The following is a 27528-nucleotide window of genomic DNA, read 5'->3' on the forward strand; positions in this document are numbered from 1 at the left end:
TGAGATCATATACTTCTGGTAAAAGGCATGAGTCTATGTGGGGATGGCACCATTATGAGCACTTTTTCACGGTGTGTGTCGATCTGAACACCGATAAGTCGCTGGGACATTCACCGTGAAATTGATTTTTTTTTTCTGAATATTTCTGTGTGTTCAAGCTTACCAGGTGGCTCTCACATGTTTTATTGTAATTCTTGTATATCTTATTTTCACTTTTTTGAGTGTAGTTTTTGGGTGGGATAAGGGCAGGATTTTTTGGGGTTATATGTTATGAATGGGTGAATACATTGTACGCAGCTGTAGCGCACATACACAGATGTAATACTCCGAGGGCACCTAAGGTGTGCTCTGTGCATTATATCTGTGCACATGCACTACTTTACACAAATAGCTATGTACTGCTGCCTTCACCCATTTATGGGTGGCAGCACTAGGACATCTGGGACACCATAAATAAGCAGTATCTTTACACTGCATGGGCAAATGCACCCATGTTCATGAAGCTTTACACAGTAAAACAAAGAATCTACTAATTTCTATTTAAGAAAACATTAGAACACATTTCATAGAGAGTTGCTGATTCAGTCAATGTACTCATTTTGTATCTTCATTTTATCTTCCATAAAACAATAAGGCTCAGTTCACATTTATCCAGCCACAGTTTCATTGTGTTTTTTAAAGAGTCCGGCATGTTTTTTTTGTCTTTTTATTCAACTTTTACTTGGAATCACACCTGAACCAGACTGAAAAACGCACAGGACTCTTTTTAAAAATGGACCGCGGTTGGCCTGCAGATATGTGAATCGACTCTATAGAGAAGGATGTGGTGGATGCAGTTCAAAACGCATCCAATGCTTACATATGTGAACCGAGCCTAAATGTTTTTTCGTAACCACTTCAGCCCCGGAGGATTTGGCTGCCAAATGACTGGGCTACTTTTTCGATTCGGCACTGCGTCGCTTAACTGACAATTGTGCGGTCGTGCGACATGGTTCCCAAACAAAATTGATGTCCTTTTTTACCCCACAAATAGAGCTTTCTTTTGGTGGTATTTGATTACTCCACGGTTTTTATTTTTTGCACTATAAACAAAAATAGAGCGACAATTTTGAAAAAAAAAGCAGTATTTTTAACTTTTTTGCTATAATAAATATCCCCCAAAAATATATAAAAAAAAAACAATTTTATTCTTCAGTTTAGGCTGATATGTATTTTACATATTTTTGGTAAAAAAAAAATCACAATAAGCGTATATTGATTGGTTTGCGCAAAAGCTATACCGTCTACAAAATAGGGGGTAGTTTTATGGCATTTTTATTATAATTTTTTTTCTTACTAGTTATGGCGACGATCTGCGATTTTTATCGTGACTGCGACATTATGGTGGACACTTTTGATGCTGTTTTGGGACCATTGTCATTTATACAGCGATCAGTGCTATAAAAAAATGTAAATTACACTGGCAGTGAAGGGGTTAAACACTAGGGGCCGAGGAGGGGTTAAGTGTGTCCTAGGGAGTGATTCCAACTGTGTGGGGGTGGGGCTTACTGTGACACGACACTGATCACTGCTCCCGATGAGAGGGAGCAGACGATCAGTGTCCTGTCACTAGGCAGAACAAGGAGATGCCTTGTTTACAAAGGCATCCCCCCATTCTGCCGTTCCGTGACACGATCGCGGGACATCGAGTCTGCGGGTACGGTCACGGAGACCACAGGGCCCGCTAAACAGTAGATTCAAAGCAACGTATATATACGTTGCTTTGCCTGCCCGTGCCATTCTGCCGACGTATAAGTGCGTGAGGCAGTCGGCAAGCAGTTTAAGACACTTAACACTAATATCACAACCATGACTTACTGTATATTTCTTATCACAGGTTGAGGGGTGGTACCAGGCAGGTAAAAATCACACAGAGAATGATAAAGGTCAGATCCTCTTGCCACCCTCATTTATAATAGGACTCATAAGCTTTACCTAAACTCACCAAACAGTTGTAGCAAAAGGTTCATTTTATTTTTGCATATTAATCGTCTCAATCCTCAGTGACCATGCAAAAATGTTCAACATATTAGGACACTTCTGTGTAGGATAATGACCACGTCTGACACTCGGAGGAGAACTTTAATACCTTATTGTAAACCAGTCTACATGACCTAATTATTGCAAGTCCTTGTTAAATCTGCCACAATGTTTGCAATTATCAACCTCTGTTCTGAGTTCTCTGACATTTATAGGATGACTTACAACAAAGAAGATAGAGCAAAGTAGATATGAGGGGATTGAAACATATTATCCATTTATTATGAGATTGACATGCCAGTACTTATGAAGTAAATGCAGTAGTGCATAATAGGGTTGATTTACTAAAGGCAAAAGGGCTGTTCACTATGCAAGGAGAGTTGCACAGTGCAAAGGAATTTTCCCTAAAGCTTAGTGAATGTGGTGAAATTTCACTTTCCCATTAAGAAATCAACCCCAATGTGTCATGTGTGTGGTTTCTCATCCTTGAGCCATCTTCAGATTTCATTTATTAAAAGAAGTTCTACTTTGTAAAAAAAAAAAAAAAAACACACAGGTATGAAACTCACTTTACATGGAAAACAGTTTGTTTGGGTACTGGTAGCATCCCATATTGGACTGCAAATATTTGGTTCTAATAAGGTAAGTCTGGGTTTTCATGGGTTACGAGTAGTATTAGGGGTTAGGTTATACTGTATGTTAGATTGTTAGGTTTAGGGTTATTGTTAGGATTTAGGGATTAAATGTTGGGATCAGAATAAGGGTTAAAGTTAAATACTGAGGATTCAGTTAAGGATTCAGTTAAGAAATAACGTCTTATCAAAGTTAGGTAAAGGGTCAGGGGGGTGGGGGGGTGGGAGCTAAATTCCTAGGATTAAGTGTGGAGCCAGAGCATGCAGGGGAGCTGAAGTTTTCTTGAACACTCAACAATACCTGCACCAGTTAATTGGCGCCAGAAATTAATGTACCATTCTTTCCAAATGGTAAAGGACATTTCTCAAAGAGAACATTTGTTTTATGTAGAACTCTAGGGTGGTGATGGAACCGAAAATCTTCTTTAACTTTCTTTTAGGTAAATAGACAGTGAAAATTAGGACAGTGGTATTAGTGCTCATGTAGATCCATGGAAACAGAGATATTAGGACTAACAAAAATTATATTTAAATTGATACGGGGCAGATGCTAAGCTATAATGTCTGGAACTTTATCCTACATCTACACAACTGTATATATGCAAAAAATAAATAACTGTTTCTTACCACTTTGCGATCTAGGCCTTGGTTCAAAACTTTCTTCTCTGCTTCAAGTTGGTCTATGATAGTTTTCTGCAGTAATGGAGCATTGGCTCCTCTCACTACGGCTACAAGTTCCCCTCCCTTGCAAGAAAATAGCAGTCATAAATCAGACAACTAAATAGTATACAAAATCAAAGACATTTTTTTCAATGATAATGATTAGAGTACAAAAATAAAATGATCTTATATATTTGTGACTTGTTTCTTTGAGCAGGTACTCTTAGTTCTGCAAAACATTGCTGTATGTGCGGATAATCCATGGCAATCACCGCCTTCTAGAGTTCTGGGTTTGGGTAAAAATTAATCTTACAAGACCCCAAAAAATACACAAAGTAAAGTAGTAAAATAAGAAAGTACAGCGCCTTGGTGCAAAATCTGAACAGGCACCCAGCCATATCTTAAACATCAGTTCTAATGATGCCAATCTCTTTATAAGAGCTATATTTCTGTTTATATAAGTCACAGTAACCTACTAAAGACTTACACATCACATAGAAATAAAGAAAAGAATTATGAAGTAAAAATAAATGTCACTTTATTCTGTGTAGTTATAGTTTCTGGACTCAAAATCAACAGTTTTTATGGTCCCAAGATGTAATAACTCATGGGCAGCTCAGTGCTGTATCTTGGCCTAGGCCGACAAGGCCCAGGCCTAGGATGGCACTTTGCAGGGGGGCGGAAAAATAGCCACCCCCCCACCATCCTCCTGAGTCCAGGCTCCCGCGGCCGGGATTCATTAGATACAGCCTTCCGTGGCCGGGATTCTGTAGCATGGCACTTGGCAGTATGAGGCGTACTTATGCCAGGGAGGAGCGGCTGGTGCCCCCATAGAACGGCCGGTGATTGGCCAGACTGAGTGCACGTAGTTAAACATGGTGGAGGCGGAGCCTAATGCTCCACCTACCTTCCTCCACACGTCATCATTTCATCTGCTCCCGAGCCCGGGGTGGGGTCTTTTTATGACGATAGGAGTAGGAGCGAGCAAGAGAGAGAGGACGACGGGAACCCCCAGGCAGCGGCTAGGTACAAACTGATGAGAGGGATATACACGGATTGAAGCAGGACAATTTGTAAAACATGTATACCCAGCAGCTTTAGTATTCTGAATCACAAATTGTATTTACACAGAAAATTATGGCACCGACAAAAATGCACTGAATGTGCTGGGACCATTGAGGAACCTGCAGGATTGCACTGACAGGCTTGGTGGCTTTGCAGAACAAATAGCTATTAATGGCAGTGTGTTGGAAATCATGTGCAACCCTAAGACATGGTCTGTGTTTGCTATGCAGAATGTCCAGTGATTACCCTAGGGACTAAGCAGCACATTTCTGTTTTTATATTTTCTTAAAGTGGCTTACCTGTAGGTGCTGGAAATATCTCCTAAACCCACACAGTTTAGGAGATATTTCGAATATGCCGATGCACCGACGTCATCGGCGAATGCCCACTTTAGAAAGGGCACGATCGCGCTGTTTCTAAAGGGATCATGCCGTGACTGGCGACTTCCTCACGCATGCGCGGGAGTGACATCACGTGTCTCTGGCCAGTCACAAAGACGGAGTCCGCGGCCCCAGAAGGAAGAAGGGTGAAGATGGACGTTTCCAGGGACAGCGGTGACATGGCTTCGGTTTCAGGCAAGTGACACATAATGGGCTACTATGCGATGCATAGTGGCCCATTATGCTTTACCTTTGCAGGGAATTAAAGAGCAAGAAAAAAACAATCAGGGTTGACTTCCTCTTTAACAAGCAAGTAAGAACAGTTAGCACATAGTAAATCTCTAATGGCCTTTAAGGCTCAGTTCACACTTGAACCGGGCTGCTGATAGCACAGGAATGCTGTGCAATACTGTTCTCCATTTCAGGGACAAATCTTTGCCTGAATTCGGCCCTGAAACAGAGCCAAAGACGCGCAATTCTGTTCTGTGCAGTGCGCTCCGCAGCCGCCCAGGAGATATGTGAACCGGCTCCATAGAGAAACGGTCACATTCTCCTGCTATGCGAATTGGATGCAGGGAAACCCGCATCCAATTTGCATAGGTGTGAACCCGGCCTTAGGGGGGTTAGCAGAGTCTAATACTGACTTCAATCCAGTTCTGGAATGAGGGTGGGTAGTCAACTTCTACAGCTCAGGACTGCTGGTCCTGCTTTGTATATGATGACATTGGTGAGAGGGACAGCCACACAGCCAGTGAAGAGGAGCAGCTTTTAGATCACAACAGACACCGTATCTGGGTTTCAGTCGATTCTAACAGCTGCTTACATTAGAAGGCTGGCAGGAGTTGAAACACAGTGCGATTGGCTGAATTGGATTGCATGGGTACCCATGCAGTCTGATTCCAACATGGTTATAAAAAAGTTCATGTACCTTTTTGGTGCAGGTGTGGTGCCAGTTAAACCATACAAAATGAATGGGCTCAAATTGCACTGCAAAGAACCGAATGTGATTTGAACAGGAATGCAGTGCAATTCCTCTCAGAATCTCTTGCAGTTCCCCGCACCACATCAGTCTGAACCTTGGCTAAAGGTCAATTTCATTAGAGTATCTGCAGCCTCAGAAGTTGTGGAGTGCATGTTTTTAATTTCTTTTTAAGAATGTGTAAATGCCTTCATGTCCAATGTGCAGTATGTGCATAATACAAGTACTTTTGGGCTGTCATCACAGGGTGGTACTGTGGACAATGCTGTGTCTTGGCCTAGGCTGACACTTTGTGGGGAGGCAGCAAAAAAATAGGCAGTGACTGACCAGACCGGGTGCACGTAATTTAACTGGCGGAGGCAGAGCCTAATGCTCTGCCTATCCTCCTCCGCGCGCCATCCTTACATTGCATTAGGGGGTGCATGAGTTTAGTCAGGCCTAGGGCAGAACAAAACCTAAATACACCACTGGGCCAGCTGCACCTTTAATTTTCCTGTACTCATATCTAGTCCAGATATTTATTAACCACTACCCGCCGGCCAGACGACTTTCTACGGCCGCAATGTGGATGTTAATTGCCGGGAGGCCGTCTATATACGGCCTCCAGCCACTGGGGGGCGCGCGAGCGCCCGCCGCGTCACTCAGGTGCCGATGCGCGTGCCTGGCGGCCGCAATGTTCACCGGGCACCCGCAATCGGCAGTCACAGAGACAGGGACATGGATCTCTGTGTGTAAACACAGATCCATGTCCTGTCAGGGAGAGGAGACCGATGGTGTGTCCCTTGTATATAGGGATAACCATCGGTCACCTCCCCCAGTCACTCCCCTCCCCCCACAGTTAGAAACACTATGCAGGGCACACATTAACCCCTTCCTCGCCCCCTAGTGTTAACCCCTTCCCTGCCAGTCACATTTGTACAGTAATCAGTGCATATTTATATTATTGTTTGCTGTATGAATGTGAATGGTCCCAAAAATGTGTCAAAAGTGTCCAATGTGTCTGTCGTAATATCACAGTCGTGACAAAAATCGCAGATCGCCGCCATTACTAGTAAAAAAAACAATGTCATAATTCTATACCCTATTTTGTTGGCGCTATAACTTTTGCGCAAACCAATCACTATACGCTTATTGCGTTTTTTTTTTTACCAAAAATATGTAGAAGAATACGTATCGGCCTAAACTGAGAAAATACATTTTTTTTTTTATTGGATATTTGATATAGCAAAAAGTTAAAAAAAAAACGTTTTTTGTTTTTGTTTATATCGCAAAAAATAAAAACCGCAGAGGTGGGAAAAAAAAGGACGTCAATTTTGTTTGGGAGCCACGTCGCACGACCGCGCAATTGTCATTCAAAGCGTGACAGTGCTGAAAGCTGATATTTCGCCTGGGCAGGAAGGGGGTATATGTGCCCAGTAAGCAAGTGGTTAATATAATTATTATTTTCAAGGATGTTGATAGAGTTACATAATGAGCTGCTCAACAAAGAGTCATATTCTTGAATATAAACTGGTAATTGTTACAGTATAATTAGCTCTCAATTATTAAGCAGTTTGGTGTTTAGGTATTTTTGTTCTTCCAGTGGCCCTAAATATAACTCACAGCAAAGAAAAGAAAAGTGGGTTCGCATTTGCCTCTGTATTTCTCGAGTGCATCAATACTATCAGCTTCAGCCTGCAACAGAAAATATATTGTTAGTAGACATCAAACAAGGCAAAATCTGTATAAACTCTTCTTTAAAAGCACCACTGACTAAATCCCGATTCACACCCATGTGTCACGCATGATACTTGGCATCCCATTTTTTTTAATGGGTCTGATTCCCATATATGCTTTGCTGTGTATCACGGTTACATTTTTTCATCCAGCGATCTGCGTGATGTGGCCCATATAAGTCGATAGAAGCGCATCAAAATTCATGATACATGCGTTTGCATGTGCTGTAAATGAATCGTTACTAAGACTCCTGGAAACAGTAGTCTTTGCCTAGCAACATTTGGAAAACATATAGAATAAAAGCATGAAAACATGGTTTGAAAAATGGATGAACAAGTCATACTAAATGACATCCAAATCACTAAGGTAACACAGCTCCAACGCACACATGTTACAGCTTTGACGGAAAAATGCTGCATGTATGCTTTTTGGTCCATTCCTGTGCATCCACAGCTCATTCCAAACAAATGAGCATGACATAATTAATGAGCATGTGTTAAGGCAACAGCAAAGTGTAAAACCAGCCATAATAATAAGTGCACAAGCGCTAATTCATGCCTTTCATTGTATACTATTGTGGTGAGCTCTGTCATTGGTCACAGTGATTGCATGGTACAGACAGGGCCAATCACAGCCCATCTCTACCATGTGATTAGCTGTGGCCAATCACAGCTAATCACAAAAGTAAACGCTGATCGAAAAGTTTTTATTCAGAAAAAAATGTTGCTTATAACTGTAAAATTAACAGTTATAAACAATCATAGTCTGTTAAAAAAAAAATACTGATCACCTCCCCAGAGTAGTAAAGTGTTACTACGGTAGCACTGCATTGCCCTGGTCAATGTATGTAAAAGAAGAAAATTGTGAAAAAAAAAGTAATAATACATATATATATATATATATATATATATATATATATATATATACTGTCATCAGTCAGTGTCCCTGATCACCACCACACTCAAAAATGTTTAAGCGTATGCTCAAACAGAGATACGCTTAAACAAAGCTAAGATAGGACGGCTTGCGCCGTTCTATCTTAGCTTGCAATTTTTATGGTAGCTGCTAGATGGCGCTTCCATTGCGGCCGGCGTAGATTATGTAAATGAGGGGATACACCGATTCACGAATGTACGCCAGGCCGACGCAGTCGAATTACGTTGTTTCCGTAAGGGATAGGCTGCCTAAAGTTAGAGCTATGCTCTAGTGGAATAGTAATGTTAAGTATGGCCGCCGTTCCCGCCGCAAAATTCGAAATTTTTACGTCGTTCGCGTAAGTTGTCCGCGAATCGGGATTTAAGTCGTTTACGTCCACGTCGAAATCAATAGGCCCGTACGGCGTACTTAGCCGCAATGCACACTCGGAAATGTAGTCGCCCGGCGCATGCGCAGTGTAAAAAAACTTCAAAAACGTGAGGTCAAGCCTCATTGCCATGATACACGCCCCCCTCCAAGTCATTTGAATTAGGCGCCCGCTCGTTTGAGGCTACACCGCCGTAGATTAGCAGGTAAGTAGATTGAAAATCACTACTAGCCTAGTTAATTTACGGCGGTGTAGCCTAAACAGGCTAGGCTACGCCGCCCTAAAGATATTCCAATCTACCTGAATCTACCTAACAGTATATACCATAGTTTGTGCACTCTATAACCTTCCTACAGATTAAATAATATACACTGATGTGTGTTATTTTTACCAAAGAAATGTAGCAGAATACATTTTGGCCTAAATTTATGAAGAAAGAATATTTATTTGTAAAATGTTATAAAAGAAACAAAGAAAAACACTTTTTTTTTTCAAAATGTTCTGTCTTTTTTTCGTTTACCCAGCAAAAAATAGAAAATAAAAAAGGGGTGATTAAATACCACCTTACGAAAGCTCTATTTGTGTGGGAAAAAAAATGATAATAATGTAATTTGGGTACAGTGGTACAGTGTTGCATTACTGCGCAACTGTCAATCAAAGTGTGACGGTGCTGAAACCTGAAAATTGGCCTGGGCAGCAAGCGGGAAAAAGTGTTCGTATTGAAGCTGTAAAATTATGTATTTCAGTTTTTACATACTGTTCAGTAACTCTACACACATTCTTACCACAGCAAACTGCAAGAGATCGTCACCCAGTTCATTCTTAATTTTTCGGAATAAGCTGACAGCTGTTTTGCAAGGACCACACCAGGCCTGATACAGGTCCACCACTAAGAAAAAAACAGATCATCGGCATCAGCATATTATTTGTCAGGTCACAATCCAAAGTAAAAGACGTTATTGAGAAACCATCTATCAAACGCTAAACAAGATGCAAGTTTGGCCTTTTTATTGTAATCCTTGATAGAGGAAACAGGTACTGTCAAGAAACTCATGCCAGCCTTGCTTATTCCAAGCGCGTGCACAAACATGCACATATTCCTGAGCATATGAGCTTTTCTAAGCGTGCAAAGATGGGCACACGCATAGGTGCATGCACAACACAGCGCTGGCACCTTCATGATCTATTTAACTTAGGGTTGGAATGATATCATTGCGGAATTGTCTTTAAGCTTATTCCCTGTGATCTGTGTTCCCAAAGTCTGTGTGACTCCATTCCTGACTCGACTACGTCTGACTCTTCTCTGGATTACCTTTGCCAATTCATGTCTGCTGATCATATATGTTACCAACCTTGGCCAGGACTCTTGACCAAGTTTCTGCCTTCTGATTTGGTACCTTGCTGCCTGCATGGTTCCAACCCTTGCCTGTCTGTGACCTAGACTCTTTTTATGATTTGGTGCCTATCTGCCTGGTTGTTACTGAACTTGTGACCTGACTCCAGGTTTTGCTCATCTGCCATCAATACTTTCAAGCTCAAGTTCACTGGTCCAACTGTTCGACATCTGTGCCTTTCTGCTTCCTTGGCAGTCCCCACCTCTGCTTCCAGGGGTGCTTGGCTGGGAATTGAACAAGAGGCCACCCTTGCCTTTCAATATCCACAGCCAGTGACACGGCAGGCAGTTGCAAATCCCAAAATTGTAACCTAGAATATAAAATGTGCATGCTTGTGTACATTTTCTTCTGTATTATAGCTATCAATGCCAGAAACTGTACTTTTATGTGATATGCTTGGGATAAATATGAATATGATAGAAAGTATTTTACTTCAAAGTCCAGCCTAATGGATAGTAACTGTCTGTCTATATTAAGGCTCACATCTATGAGGTTGATGAGGTCCTGGCGCGTTTTTGGACACACGTTTTGCATGCATTTTGCTTTTGCTTTTTTTTTAATAGGAAAGGCTCCTTAACAAATTGTGAATGGCCGGTTGTTAAGGATTGGACAGCCACTGTGTCCTTAATGACCATTTTATATCAGCCGTCAGCAGGATTCCCCGCTGACAGCTGAATATAAACAAAAGAATGCCGGCATTAAAAAACGTCTAAAAAAAACTGTGTGAGAGCTTTCGTCAGGTGCAGAACTACACTTTTTTTTAGGTGAATGAGTAGGGGTATTATGTACCCCATACTCATTCACATAGGTGGAAGGGATCTGGGGCCCCTCTTGTTAAAGGGGGCTTACAGATTCCGATAAGTCACCCCCTCCACACCCCCCACAACCACTGGGCCAGGGTTGTTGGGAAGAGACCCTTGTCCTTATCAACATAAGGACAATGTGTTTTGGGTCCCCTTACCCCAAAGCACCCCCCCCATGTTGAGGGCATGTGGCCTGGTATGGTTCCTTTCCTGGGCTGCATGCTCGTATAAGGGTCTGGTATGGATTTTGGGGGGTGGTCTCACAATGTTTTTTTTTGTGTGGGGTTCTCATTAAAATCTGTACCAGACCTGAAGGGCCTGGTAAGGATTGGGGGGGGGGGGGGGGGGCATACACGTTTTTTTAATGTTTTTTTATGTCAGCATTCTTTTGTTTTATATTCAGCTGTCAGCGGGGAATCAAACTGACAGCTGATCAGTCGTCGGTTGTTAAGGATGCGGCGGCCGCCCAATCCTTAACAACCAGCTATTCACAGTTTGTCAAGGAACCTTTCCTATTAGACATAAAATGCAAAACACATGCAAAAATGCATCAAAGACGCAACACTGTGTTTTTGGTGTTGGTTTATCGAAGTCTTTTACACGCAAAACGCAATCTGCTGCAGGCAAAAAAAGTCCTTGACCCTTTCCAAAAACGCTGCTTCTGAAAAACACATAGATGTGTATGTGTACCATAGGAAAAATTTACAAAAACGGAGCCCACTCTGGCAATTATGTAGAGCACTTTTGTTCATAAAAGAGAAATCTTTGGCTGATGTCTGTAAAGGTTTTTTCTTTTTCCAGGTCATTGTACAGCTAATAGCAGCCATATTCAAGTGGACATGTTCTCCAATGTATGAGACATTTCACCATCCATCTAAGTACTTTTCTGTGCTCAAATGAGTAAGGAACATATCCCAATATTTATAGCCACACTGTCTCCTTAATCAATCACCATGCTTTGAGGCTAGCCCAATGTTTCATAAAGCAAGGAAATTGTTAGGCAGCAATTGCTTTAGATACATGCTCTGAAAGTCATAAAAGTCTCCTTATTGTATGTGTGGTTAAAGATTGATAGACAAAGCAATCTGACACAAATCATATTAGGTCTTTCAGCTTGTCCTGAAAAATTGTATATTAGTGCAAATAAAAAAGGCTCATGGACAGCACTCAATTGTTTCTATCAGGCAGTCTGTCATTCCTGTTGCTTTCTTATACCTTCAGCAACAGTAAATCTTAAAGCTGTCAGCTGATCAGCCTCTCATGGCTCTGATTTTAGGCACAGTGCAGAGAATAGAGAGTAACTGAGCATGTGCAGAGCAGCATGACACAGTGCCTTACTGGATTTTATTATAGACACTTATTTTTAAAGTTTTATATATCTATACCTGCAAAAGGGGCCAGTCTGATGTGATCATGCAGGAAAGAAGGGGGGAATCGGGGAATAGAGAGGTAGCGGCTGCTAGTACCGCAAACTCACACCAACTATCACCCAGACAAAGTACCGTATTTATCGGCGTATACCGCGCACTTTTTTGCCCTGAAATTCAGGGCAAAATCGTGGGTGCGCGATATACACCGATACCCGCTTCCCGCGCTGAGTTTGAACTACTGCGTCGGCATATACCGAGCGCAGTACACTTGTGTATAGTCGGGCAGGCTCGGCTCCTCTCACAGTCACGTCCTGGACGTACAGGACGTGACCGTGAGAGGAGACGAGCCTGCCCGACTATACACAAGTGTACTGCGCTCAGTATATGCCGGCGCAGTAGTTCAAACTCAGCACGGGAAGCGAAGATTGAGCGGGGAGGACACCGCAGAAGGACACCGGACCCGACGAGGACACCACAGAGGCCGCAGACGGACTACGGACCCGACGAGGCCGCCGCGCAAGACACCAAAACTGTAAGTACTAAAATCTTTTTTTCACAGGGATGTGGGTCCACTTTAGGGGTGCGCACTATACGCCGGAGCGCGCAATACCCCGATAAATACGGTATATATGAATAGACTTTCTCAGTACTGATAACACAAATCAATATGGTAAAAAATGTATTATACATAAAATTATACAGCTTAAAAAACAGGACTAAGACAATCAATCAACCTCACTTTAGTTACAGCAATAGAATTTAAAACGGAAGACCGTAGGGTATCTAAGATTGTGAGGTGGAGTCATAGGAAGACCTCTACCTCTGTAACTAAAGTGAGGTTGATTATCTTAGTCCTGTTTAAGCTGTATAATTTTATGTATAATAAATGATTTTTTTACCATATTGATTTGTGTTATCAGTACAGAGAAAGTCCATTCATACATACTTTGTCTGGGTGATAGTTGGTGTGAGTTTGCGGTACTAGCAGCCGCTACCTCTCTATTCCCCGATCCCCCACTTCTTTTCGAATCAACTCTGAATGATGGTACATTTTATTATTATTTAAATAATAAAATCTGAGGCTACACATGCGTGATCATGCAGGACTTAATTTTCTGACTAAAGGTCACTTTAAATTATATTCATGGTGGTTTACCTAGGAGTCCTTTGGAAGAGAGAGTCTCCTCCCACTGCTCCTGATTACTTATGATAACCTGACAATGAAAAGAAAAGATGTAAAGTTATTAAAACAATTAGGACTGGAAGGGTTATATAATGGCAATGTTTATTTGCATATTTGCATTTAAAATAGATTTAAACCGTAAATAAATGGTATTTAGTTCAAGTGCTGTGTAACATAATCAATTGCCATGCTTTATTTTATCCTTTGCTGCGTCCAAGTGTTTAGAATATTTTCTAGGCTCTTTGCAGCCCTTTCCTGGCTTCAAGAACGTGCTCAAGCCTCAGCTGAATTAACCAGACTACATTCTGTGCTGTGCATCGACCCCACAGGGATGCACACTCAGAGATGTGCATGAAGATCTATAAAGATCTGTGCAGTCACCCGCATGTCATTGGTTTGAACAGGCTGGCTGTTCGCAGCAGCACAGACAGGGGCGGGCTGGGCGGCAAGGTGGCAATTGTCCCCCAGGGTGCCCTAACTTACATTCAAAATGTACGGCGGCCGCTGCCTGCTGACAATTTTTTTTTTTTGTGGATGAAGGAAGTTGGGGCCAGGGGCAACTAACTGTAGGCAGAGGGAAGCGTCCAGGGCCGGCGCTACCATGGGTTTGGGTGGCCCCATCGGGCTGTCTCGGAGGGGAAGGGAGGGTCAAGCACCGGATTACACAGAACGGGGATCTTCCACTTACCCGGCGGCCGCTGTCATATCCCCCCTCCTGGAATGGCTCCTATGATAGACAGCACACTGGTGCTGTCTATCATAGGAGCTGGTCCAGGAATCAGGATTTCACATGACAGTGGCCGTGCTGGGTAAGCGTGATATTCCCACTCTGTGTAATCCAGTGGCTCTCCTATCTCTGCATTGCAGGCTGCATTGGATGGGCACTGGTGAGGCTGCATTGATGGGCACTGATTAGGCTGCAGTGGATGGGCACTGGTGGGCACTGATCAGGCTGCATTGAAACAAACATTTGTCGACTAAATGAATATTATTTTAGTCGACTTAAATACGACTAAAACTAAAACAATTGAGATGACTAAAATATGACTAAAACTAAAATGGCATTTTAGTCAAAAGTCTAAAATACGACTAAAACTAAAATGGCATTTTAGTCAAAAGAGTATGACTAAATCTAAATTGAAATTTGACGTAAAAAATACCAATGGTGCATGCTTAAACCTAAATACCATAAATAATAACATATTAGATTTTTCACTCCAGCACTCTGCTGTTTGAAGAGGGATATCGTTGTTATGGCAGCAGATAGCTACCATAACCCCGGTTTCCTCTTCTTCAGCGGGCAGTCCTCTTTCAGATAAAAGGCAGGTTGGGGGAGTGTGAAAAAGTAATACAAGGTATAAATTAGGGTTGTCCCGATACCGATACTAGTATCGGTATCGGGACCGATTCCGAGTATTTCCCGCAAATACCCCCGATACCGAAATAGAATACTTGGAACCCCCCGCCGCCACCGCCGTCACCAGGGCTGTGGAGTCGGAGTCGAGGAGTCGGGGGAAATTTTGGGTACCTGGAGTCGGAGTCGGCAAACAATGCACCGACTCCGACTCCTACTAAATTTAGATTGGAATAAAAAAAAAAAAGCAAGTTTAAATGTCCCAATTCACAAAAAGTTATAATTAATGACTTCTCTACTGTAAGAATAAAGACCAATGCATGCAGTGCCTCACGTAACCGCAAAACGAACACGTTAAGTGACCGTGAAGAAGCATGCTTTTCATGTGCTTCACTATATGGCACGCAACGCACAATTAGGAGCTGCAATACTTATACTTTCCATAGTGTTGAGTTCTGCTTTTACAGGGAACGCAGCGTCCATGTGTAACCTAGCCTCTCACTGATAAGGGATTAAGGGGGTAATGGACAAAGATCCGGCGTAACTTAATTTTTTCCATTTAAGTTACACTGCCTTAAAATTTCTACCTAAGTGCCCGATCCACAAAGCACTTACCTAGAAATTTTTGGCTGTGTAACTTAAATTCCGCCGGCGCAAGGCGTTCCTATTTTCATGGGGGCGATTCCCATTTAAATTAGGCGCGCTCCCGCGCCGGCCGTACTGCGCATGCTCGTGACGTCATTTTTTCGACGTGCATAGCGTGAAATTACGTTACGCCGAGCTTTGTGGATTGCGACGGGTCAATAAAGTTTCGTCGGAAAAAAAAAAGATACGGCGCGAAAAAAAAATTCAAAACAAAAAAAAAATCGCGTCGCTGGACAGAAGGGTCTGTTTTTACAAGGTGTAAACAGTTAACACTTTGTAAAAGCAGCCCTAATTTTGTGTTTGCAAACTAATACTTACAGAGAAAAAACGAAGCTGAAAAGCTTCGTGGATCTCCGTAAGTGCTAATTTGCATACCCGAGGCGGCATTTCGACACAAAATGCCCCCAGCGGCGGATGCGGTACTGCATCCTAAGATCCGGCAGTGTAAGTCCCTTACACGTGTCGGATCTTCTGCCTAACTATGGAAAACTGATTCTGTGGATCAGTTCCATAGTTAGAAACAGGGATACGACGGCGTAACAGCAGTTACGCCGGCGTATCCCTTTTGAGGATCTGGCCCTAAATAAATATGTTTTTTGCAGGACTAGAGAGTGAGACACTTGTATAAGTAAAGGGAATGGAGGGCCAATAGTTCAAGACTGAAGCTGTAAACCATTGGAAAAACTACTATCATTTAGCTAAGGCTATAAAAACTTGTAAACTCCGATTGTTAGCTTAAACTTTAAACATGACTATGGGATTCTCCTAGGAAAATCATGTTTTAGAATAAAAAACTTTGTTTTCATTGTGTTTGTCTTTTGCTTAAACTGTGCAATACAGTAGACTGTTGGCTTCCCAGCCAGTAGTCCTGTGGTAGGTTGCGTTTCTTTCCCTCAAGGAATGTATAAAATACATTTGCATATTAATACAGAGGAGTCGGAGTCGGAAGTACATAAAACTTCGGAGTCGGAGTCGGAACATTTATCTACCGACTCCACAGCCCTGCTGCCGCCGACTGGGTAATACGGGCGGGGAACATTACAGCTTTCATTTGAATAGCTGTAATGATTCGCGCCGCGCCACGTATAGACACTCCCCCTTCCTCGGGTGAACTGTCCAATCCCGAGCGAGGGGGAGTGTCTATACGCAGCGCGGCGCGAATCATTACAGCTATTCAAATGAAAGCTGTAATGTTCCCCGCGCGTATTAACCAGTCGGCGGCAGCGGGGATGCGGCGGGATGCAGGTAAGGGGGACATGGCTGGATATGGGGAGACATGGCTGCATGGGGGGAGACATGGCTGCATGGGGGGGACATGGCTGGATATGGGGGGAGACATGGCTGCATATGGGGGACATGGCTGGATATGGGGGGAGACATGGCTGGATATGGGGGGACATGGCTGGGTATGGGGGAGACATGGCTGCATATGGGGGGGACATGGCTGGATAATGGGGGGACAAGGCTGCATATGCGGGGACATGGCTGCATATGGGGGGACATGGCTGCATATGGGGGGGACATAGCTGCATATGGGGGGGCATGGCTGCATATGGGGGGGGACATAGCTGGATATGGGGGAGACATGGCTGGATATGGGGGGACATGGCTGCATATGGGGGGGACATGGCTGGATATGGGGGGGACATGGCTGCATATGGGGGGGACATGGCTACATATGGGGGGGACATGGCTGCATCTGTGGGGGGACATGGCTGCATTTGTGGGGGGACATGGCTGCATTTGGGGACACATTTAAAAAAAAGTATCGGTATTCGGTATCGGCGAGTACTTGAAAAAAAGTATCTGGACTTGTACTCAGTCCTAAAAAAGTGGTATCGGGACAACCCTAGTATAAATATAACAACTGGGGCAATGTCCTTCTAGTTGCATTCGGGCTGTTGGCAGGCGTCTTGGGGTCCTATAGTGGTTCATTAGCTCCTTCCTCTTCACATTGTTGGGGAGATTCACCCTCTATAACTCTCCTGACGACCATTGTCACCAGAGCAGGAAGTGATGGGGAAATCCAAAATGTTATGGCTGTCATGGAACCAAGAAGAGAGGCAAAATCTCCCTGTGAAGATACCTGTTCTGGTGAAAAGTGTCTAAGGCCCCATACACACGACCAAACATGTCTGCTGAAACTGGTCCGCGGACCAGTTTCAGCATACATGTTCGGTCGTGTGTAGGCACGAGCGGACAGAATTCCGGCAAACATTTGCCCGCCGGGCCTTTTCCCAGCGGGCAAATATTCCTGGACTTGTTTTAAAACCGTCCGCTGGAATCCTGCCCACTCGGACATGTATGGTCGTCTGTACAGACCTACCGTACATGTCCGAGCGCCCGCCGTCCCTCGCATGTGTCGAATGACTTTGACGCATGCGTGGAAGCATTTAAAAGGCAGGCCAGCCCACGTCGCCGCATCATCGCTGCGTCATCGTCGCGGCGACGGCGCGGACACGCCCCACATATTGTTTACGCGCGGACTTCTGTACGATGGTTAGTACAGCCATCGTACAGAAGTCCCCGGGCAGACATGTACGGTGAAAACGGTCCGACGGCCCGTGTGTACCCGGCCTCAGAGGGAAGAGAGAGGAAATCTCTTCACAGTGGGTGGAACTTTTCCAAATGAAACAAAAAAATACAGCGCTCAAGGATGGAGTACGAATCACTTTATAGTCTTGAAGTAATGCAAAATATACATGAACTGAAAAATTAAAAACTGCACACTGGGCAGAAAGTTTAAACAAGCGAATCTATTGCAAAATCCCCAGACACTTGAACAGTAGCCGTATGGTGATAGTGGGATAGCAACCTGAAATCACTGCTGGGAGATTGTAGTAAAAAGCTTCCAACCAAAGTACACTCTGTAGTATGTGAGGTGGTACAGCTGTTAGTATGCCTCTAAGCAGGGAGATGAAAAACACACAGCGGGGAGACAGCATCCACGCTGGGAGTGAACATGAATGTTATTCACCTGCCGAGGGAGGAGTGGCTGTGGTTCTGATCCAACAGAGAGGCCGATATGGGCGGGATCACTCCTCGCAACGAAGGATGTAGGGCAGTGGGAAAGATCCTGGATGGGAACCACCGTGCCAGTACGAGGACGCCGCCGCGTCAATCAGAGGCGAGGAGGGAGGGCTGGAATCACCGCTGCGTCACATGAAGGGGAAGGGAATGAAGTCCGGACTCTGTCCCTCGAGGGTCATGTGACTCCAGGGGCCAATCAGTGGAAGAGATAGACGAGCAGTATAACCAACATGCTAAACGTCACTGAAGGAATTCCCAGACTGTCAGTATCTCAGCATTGGCTACTAGTAGACAAGTGGGGGCATAAAACGAGATGGGGGTGAGCCGTGACTGACATGTTTCGCGTGCCAGACGCTTTGTCAAAGTCACGGACAGGCAACACCACCAGATTAAAATAGGAACATGTAACAATCCCATTGGATAATGGCGGGCGGGGGGACGGATTTGAAGTATTAACCCCACCATCACCATTCAGTTCTTTTTTTAAAAAAGCAACATATTGAGTTTGCAATTATTATGTTTGTTGATATTAAGCTAGAAACACCCAATAGTGACACATATACTAACACATATACAAAAATACATAATAAATACATGAGTAAAAATGAATAATAAATATAAAAATAAAAGAAAGAAATAAAGAATAAAAAAAAATATATAAAAAAAATGAATACATAGAATATGAAATAAAAATCAAAACACAATATACTCAACTCATAACATAAATGTTACTGACATAAAAACATTCATCTCTAAAAACTATCATTTTTAAAAAACTATCATTTTTAAAAAAATCATGACGTTAAGTAAAAAGAGCCATAGGCTCTGTATACTAAAATTTAATTTAAGTTTCGTTCGTAATACTGAAAATATCTAGCTCCTCGTTAAGGCCACCTGGTGACAAAGAACCCATCCGAAAGATCCAATAAGTTTCCCTCTTGCAGAGGAGGGAAAATCTTTCGTTCGCAGTAAGTGACCCTATTGGAATGGACTCAATCGCCATAACCTCCAGGCACTTAAAGTCTTTATTGTGGGCCTGCAGGAAGTGTCTAGGTACACTGTGTTTAACACAGCCCTTTTTAATAAGGCGTCTATGCTCGCCTATTCGTATCCGTAAAGTACGGATTGTCCTTCCTACATAAAGCAAATTACAAGGACAACGCAATACGTAAACAACGAATTCCGTTGAACAGGTAATAAATTGATTGATCGGAAAACTGCAGTCTTTGGTTTTAATAGAATCAGTCCCACCTTTAGAGATAGACTGACAGGTAAGACATCCTCTTTTACCACATCTGAAGATGCCGGTTTTATTATTGAAGTATGCCCGAATATCTAAAGGACGAGTAGGGTTATACTTAGAGACTTTACTTGGTGCAATGATATTCCGAATGGTCCGTGCCCTTCTAAAGGTAATCTGGGGTTTAGGGGGAAGGGAAGAAGACAGATATTGGTCTAGTTGAAGAATGTTGAAATGTTTGTTAATAATACTACTTATATTTTTATGTTCGGTATTGAAAGTGGAAATAAACCTTATATTATTTACGACCCTGTCCTTAATGGCCTTCTTCTTTTTATTAATGACCATGTTGGAATTAAAAGCATCATCTAATAATTCTTGTGGATACCCCTTCTCTCTAAATTTCGTCTTCATAGTGAGGCCCTGGGTCATGTAGTCCTGTATCTTTGAACAGTTTCTCTGTAGCCTATTGAATTGTCCATATGGGATATTTGATTTCCACGACGAGTGATGGCAACTATTAAAATGTAAATATGAATTACCACTAGTAGGTTTAATATGATTACTAGTGGTAATGACCTCCTGATCATGTGAAAGTACCAAATCCCAAAAAATTAAATTGTCCTTATCGAAGACATGCGTAAACGATGTCATTACAAAAAGAAAAAAGAAAACTCGAAGAGGTAGAAGAGGAGGACTCCGATCCAAGACTGAACAAAAAAGAAAAGACAGACAGGGACTAAAAGATAGTACCATCAAAATATTTAATCTTTCTAGTCATACCCTTACCCCAGTTGAGCTTACCCTTTTACGAAAAGGGTTAAGTTTCTGTCCTTCCACTGGACCAAATAAATTTGGACTTTTTAAGGATCTAAATAAATTTGTTCGACTCCTTACCCTCAAAAGATTTTTCGCTAAACGCGATGCGTCTAGTACTGATAATGTTCTGGATCCTAACAGTGTTGCAACTGTTACTCGTGAGGATCAAGCTATTGATCAAGATCCAGATGGTTTGTTACAAATTCTTGAAGAACTATGGTCTGAGGGCAATATAGAGAGTCAAACTTTTTGTCCTTTTATGGAACCAGACATAGTGCACACAAATTTTAGGCCTCAGTCCGTTTTTAACCCTACCCGTTCTAAAGGGCCCTATATTGAGACCTTTTATCAAGCTGTATATAAGGATTTTTCCAGTTTATGTGATAATCCTTCTAAGTCAGGGACCCTTAATCTAAATTCTGTAGAACGTCAGGCACTTAAAGATCTCAAGGCAAATAAAAATATTATAGTCAAACAAGCCGACAAAGGCGGGAGCCTAGTCGTGCAGGATAAGGTTGAATACCTCCGAGAAGCATATCGCTTGCTGTCGGATGGTGAGACTTACCAAAAACTTAATACAGACCCTTTTTCCGCCTATCAAATAGAACTTACTACTCTTGTTGAGACGGCTTTTAGTAAAGGCGTTATCAACAAGAGAGAAAAGTCCTTCTTATTGCCCAAAATTTCCAGTACTCCACATTTTTATCACCTCCCGAAAGTACACAAATCCTTAGTGGACCCACCGGGTCGCCCGATTGTTGCTAGTACCAATAGCCTTACTAGTGGCCTATCTATGTATATAGACCATGCCCTACAGCCTATTGTTTGTGAATTGCCCTCTTATATTAAAGATTCCAATGACATTATTAAGACCCTCGAAAACTACTCCTGGGAAGAGGGATATGCTTGGGCGTCACTAGACGTGGCCTCCTTGTACACGTCAATACCCCACAACATTGGTTTAGCGGCAGTACAATACTTCCTAAGTAAGAATAATAATATTAACTCTCTACAATCTGAGTTTATCAGTAGAGGTATTGAATTCTGCCTTAAACACAATTATTTTTCTTTCTGTGACCAGTTCTTTTTACAAAGGAAAGGTACCGCAATGGGGGCCAATTTTGCACCGGTTTACGCCAATCTGACTATGGGTTATTGGGAAACTTTGCAAATTTGGAATAACAATCCATTTTTGGAACACGTCGTCTTCTATGGGCGTTATATAGACGACGTAGTCCTTATTTGGAGTGGTGGTGCTGATCTTTTTTCATTATTTGTGGACCACTGTAACAATAATGAGCTAGGCCTTTCGTTTACGCATGTCTTCGATAAGGACAATTTAAAAATTTTTTGGATTTGGTACTTTCACATGATCAGGAGGTCATTACCACTAGTAATCATATTAAACCTACTAGTGGTAATTCATATTTACATTTTAAAAGTTGCCATCACTCGTCGTGGAAATCAAATATCCCATATGGACAATTCAATAGGCTACGGAGAAACTGTTCAAAGATACAGGACTACATGACCCAGGGCCATGATGATGCTTTTAATTCCAACATGGTCATTAATAAAAAGAAGAAGGCCATTAAGGACAGGGTCGTAAATAATATAAGGTTTATTTCCACTTTCAATACCGAACATAAAAATATAAGTAGTATTATTAACAAACATTTCAACATTCTTCAACTAGACCAATATCTGTCTTCTTCCCTTCCCCCTAAACCCCAGATTACCTTTAGAAGGGCACGGACCATTCGGAATATCATTGCACCAAGTAAAGTCTCTAAGTATAACCCTACTCGTCCTTTAGATATTCGGGCATACTTCAATAATAAAACCGGCATCTTCAGATGTGGTAAAAGAGGATGTCTTACCTGTCAGTCTATCTCTAAAGGTGGGACTGATTCTATTAAAACCAAAGACTGCAGTTTTCCGATCAATCAATTTATTACCTGTTCAACGGAATTCGTTGTTTACGTATTGCGTTGTCCTTGTAATTTGCTTTATGTAGGAAGGACAATCCGTACTTTACGGATACGAATAGGCGAGCATAGACGCCTTATTAAAAAGGGCTGTGTTAAACACAGTGTACCTAGACACTTCCTGCAGGCCCATAATAAAGACTTTAAGTGCCTGGAGGTTATGGCGATTGAGTCCATTCCAATAGGGTCACTTACTGCGAACGAAAGATTTTCCCTCCTCTGCAAGAGGGAAACTTATTGGATCTTTCGGATGGGTTCTTTGTCACCAGGTGGCCTTAACGAGGAGCTAGATATTTTCAGTATTACGAACGAAACTTAAATTAAATTTTAGTATACAGAGCCTATGGCTCTTTTTACTTAACGTCATGATTTTTTTAAAAATGATAGTTTTTTAAAAATGATAGTTTTTAGAGATGAATGTTTTTATGTCAGTAACATTTATGTTATGAGTTGAGTATATTGTGTTTTGATTTTTATTTCATATTCTATGTATTCATTTTTTTTATATATATTTTTTTATTCTTTATTTCTTTCTTTTATTTTTATATTTATTATTCATTTTTACTCATGTATTTATTATGTATTTTTGTATATGTGTTAGTATATGTGTCACTATTGGGTGTTTCTAGCTTAATATCAACAAACATAATAATTGCAAACTCAATATGTTGCTTTTTTAAAAAAAGAACTGAATGGTGATGGTGGGGTTAATACTTCAAATCCGTCCCCCCCGCCCGCCATTATCCAATGGGATTGTTACATGTTCCTATTTTAATCTGGTGGTGTTGCCTGTCCGTGACTTTGACAAAGCGTCTGGCACGCGAAACATGTCAGTCACGGCTCACCCCCATCTCGTTTTATGCCCCCACTTGTCTACTAGTAGCCAATGCTGAGATACTGACAGTCTGGGAATTCCTTCAGTGACGTTTAGCATGTTGGTTATACTGCTCGTCTATCTCTTCCACTGATTGGCCCCTGGAGTCACATGACCCTCGAGGGACAGAGTCCGGACTTCATTCCCTTCCCCTTCATGTGACGCAGCGGTGATTCCAGCCCTCCCTCCTCGCCTCTGATTGACGCGGCGGCGTCCTCGTACTGGCACGGTGGTTCCCATCCAGGATCTTTCCCACTGCCCTACATCCTTCGTTGCGAGGAGTGATCCCGCCCCCATCGGCCTCTCTGTTGGATCAGAACCACAGCCATTCCTCCCTCGGCAGGTGAATAACATTCATGTTCACTCCCAGCGTGGATGCTGTCTCCCCGCTGTGTGTTTTTCATCTCCCTGCTTAGAGGCATACTAACAGCTGTACCACCTCACATACTACAGAGTGTACTTTGGTTGGAAGCTTTTTACTACATTCTCCCAGCAGTGATTTCAGGTTGCTATCCCACTATCACCATACGGCTACTGTTCAAGTGTCTGGGGATTTTGCAATAGATTCGCTTGTTTAAACTTTCTGCCCAGTGTGCAGTTTTTAATTTTTCAGTTCATGTATATTTTGCATTACTTCAAGACTATAAAGTGATTCGTACTCCATCCTTGAGCGCTGTATTTTTTTGTTTCAGTTCTTTGCCCATGTTCTCAGGTGATTGACAGCTGCACGGGAAGGTTTTTTGCATCTTTTTTACTACACAGAACACTGTGTTTTATTGTCCTTATGGTGTAGCGCTAGTAGTGGGAATTTTTTTCTTGGAACTTTTCCAAATGTATCTTTACCAAAACTACTGTATCTATTTGGTAATCATTGTGGAACATTAGTAGATGCAATGTCCAGTGACAGTGCATATTTTTAGCACTGATCACTGTATTAGTGTCAATATCGCAGTGTCAATATCGCAGTCCTGCTATATGTCGCTAATCGCTGCCATTACTAGTATAAAAAAATAATAAAAATTCCAGGACATATCCCATAGTTTGTAGATGCTATAATTTTTGCGCAAACCAATCAATATACGCATATTGGGATTTTTTTTTACAAAAAATACGTAGAAGAAATACATATTGGCCTAAATTAATGAAGACATTTGATTTTTCCATTTTTTTTATAGGATATGTTTTATAGCAAACAGTAAAAAATATTGTTTTGTTTTTTCAAAATTGTTGGTCATTTGCAGAGGTGATCAAATACCACCAAAAGAGAGCTCTATGTGTGGGGGAAAAGGACATACATTTTATTTTAGTACAGTGTCACATGACTGCGCAATTGTCAGTTAAAGTAATGAAATGTTGTTTTGCAAAAAATGGCCCCAACCTAAACAATTGCAGGTAAAAGAACAGAAAATTTTATATTTTAAATGTTTACTTGCAGTCTTTTCCCTTTCCATAAATTATGTTTTTTTTACTCCAATTTGCTTCAGTTCCCTAGCGCAGTCCCCTCCATCCTTGCACATCATAACCCTCTCTTCCTCTGGCAGTGTCTGATTACTGTCTGTGCTGGCCCAGCTCCTCCACCCTCTCCCTTATCACCAGGGCTCAAGTCCTGCGGGAACACATGGGAACGGCGTCCCTGCACTTTTTTCACAGCAGGAACGCAGTTCCCTTTGCAAGACTAGAGCAGCCGAGCCAATCCTTCACTAAGCGGCGATGCCCAGCTCAAAGTCACTGTCAGGGGCAGGCGAACCTTAATAATCCTTTATGTTACTGTTATCGCGGGATTTAGAAAGAACTTCCCGCGATAACTCGTGGCAGACCTCCGCAATGTCTCCTGGGAACAATGACAAAAGCTCCCAGGAGACATTGCGGCATCGAGGAGGTGACGGAATACCCGCACACTACCCGATGAATCCATATACAGGAAGCGGCCAGTAACATAAAGGATTACTAAGGTACAGTGGATCGAAAAAAAAAAAACATGCGGTTTAGTAATTATGCATATGAGCGTATCATTTTTTTTTTTTTTGGTGGGGGAATGGATCTTGGGTGGGAGTTCCCACACTTTTTTCCCCAGGACTTGACCCCTGCTTATCACCCCACATCACCTTTATGTAGCTGTTTGGGAAGGAACAAAGGGGAATGCTATAGTGTTGAGTGACAGCTCTGAGTCTGCTGACAGCACAACCAATATGGCAATGTGTCCATCAGCAGTGGTTCACACTGGTGCAACTTTGAAATTGCGCTACTTTTGCGCAATTTCAAAGCTCCAGATCAGTGCAACTTGCACCTCCGATTTCATTTGCTTTAGACCCCTTTCACACTGAGGAGTTTTTCAGGCGGTACAGCTCTAAAAATAGCGCTGCTATACCGCCAGAAAAACTCCTGCCCAGCAACCTCAATGTGAAAGCCAGAGGGCTTTCACACTGAGGCGGTGCGCTGGCAGGAGAGCAAAAAATCTCCTGCTAGCAGCATCTTTGGAGCGGTGAGAGGAGCAGTATGTATACCGCTCCTTCCCATTTAAAACAATGGGAAACCGCATTAATACCGCCCGCAATGCGCCTCTGCAGAGGCACATTGCGGGCGGTATTAACCCTTTATCGGCTGCTAGCCATGGCAATTCCGACATTATAGCGCCGCTATTTTTAGCGGCGCTATACCGCCACCGCGCCTCCCGCCCTAGTGTGAAAGGGACCTAAGACCCCTTTCACACTAAGCGTTTTTACAGCGTTTTAGCGTTAAAAATAGCGCTATTAAAACGCTCATAAAAGCTCTCCATGCATCTTAATGGACCCTTTCACACTGAGTCCTGCAAGCAGCATCTTTGGAGCAGCTTTTGGGCGCTAAAAAAAAAACGCTCCAAAAACACCCCTCTCCATTGAAATGAATTGAAAGCGCTGTAAAAACGCCTTACCCTTTCACACTGAGGCACTGCAAAAACGCCCTAAAACGTTAGGGTCTTAGCGGTGCTTTACCAGCACATTGGGATTGCAGATGAGACTTTGCTCAAATAACACTTAAAAAACGCTCGAATAACGCTCGAAATACGCCCCAGTGTGAAAGGGGCCAAACGTCTATGCAAGTCACAATGAAATCTGAAAAAAGTAGTGCAGGAACCTTTTTCAAACAGCAAATTTTCACAGTTCCCCTGCCAACAACAGGGTGCGTTTTGTCCTGCGATTTGGAACTGACAAATCGCACCGCTATAAACGAGGGCTTAGAGCTTTTGGATGTCTACGCAAGTGAGGCCTTTACAGGTAATTAACATGCATAAAAAAACATTTAATGAAAATATAATTTCCTGGGGAGATTGTTGATAAAACGAAAGGTTTGGTGACAGCGTCTCTTTAAGACCCCCTTTCACACTGGGGCGTTTTTGGAGCGTTATTCGAGCGTTTTTGGAGCGTTATTCGAGCGAAGCCTCATCTGCAATCCCAATGTGCTGGTAAAGCCGCGCTAAGACCCCTTTTTACACTGAGGAGTTTTTCAGGCGGTACAGCGCTAAAAATAGCGCTGCTATACCAACTGAAAAACTCCTTCACTGCCTACTATATGTGGAAGCACGAGGGCTTTCACACTGAGGCGATGCGCTGGCGGGAGAGAAAAAAATCTCCTGTCAGCGGCATCTTTGGAGCGGTGAGAGGAGCGGCATGTATACCGTTCCTTCACCGCTCCTTCCCATTAAAAACAATGGGAAATCGCGGTAATACCGTCCGCAATGTGCCTCTATAGAGGCGCATTGCAGGCGGGATTAACCCTTTATCGGCCGCTAGCGGGGGTTAATACCGCACCGATAGCGGCCGATTCCCGCGTCAATCCCGGCTGTATAGCGCCGCTTTTTTTAGCGCGATATACCGCCACAGCCGCTCCCGCTGTAATGTGAAAGGGGCCTAAGACCCTAACGTTTTATGGCGTTTTTGCAGTGCCTCAATGTGAAAGGGTAAGGCGTTTTTACAGCGCTTTCAATTCATTTCAATGGAAAGGGGCGTTTTTGGAGCGTTTTTTTTTTTAGCGCCCAAAAGCTGCTCCAAAGATACTGCTTGCAGGACTTTTCTCAACGCCCCGCCAGTGCAACGC

The 27528-nt window shown here is 42.7% G+C and overlaps 1 protein-coding gene across 1 annotated transcript in view; it reads right to left on the minus strand.

Moving 5' to 3' along the window:
* NME9 (NME/NM23 family member 9) overlaps positions 1-27528 on the minus strand; it is a 66958-nt gene that overhangs the window by 36443 nt on the left and 2987 nt on the right. The window contains exons 2-5 of the mRNA XM_040357374.1: positions 13478-13535; positions 9540-9643; positions 7338-7409; positions 3279-3395 (exon numbers count right to left, since the gene is read on the minus strand). Of these exons, the coding sequence (XP_040213308.1) occupies positions 3279-3395; positions 7338-7409; positions 9540-9643; positions 13478-13535 (351 nt within the window). The remainder of the gene's footprint in view (positions 1-3278; positions 3396-7337; positions 7410-9539; positions 9644-13477; positions 13536-27528) is intronic.

Source organism: Rana temporaria, chromosome 6 (assembly GCF_905171775.1).
Source record: "Rana temporaria chromosome 6, aRanTem1.1, whole genome shotgun sequence".
Taxonomy (NCBI): Eukaryota; Metazoa; Chordata; class Amphibia; order Anura; family Ranidae; genus Rana; species Rana temporaria.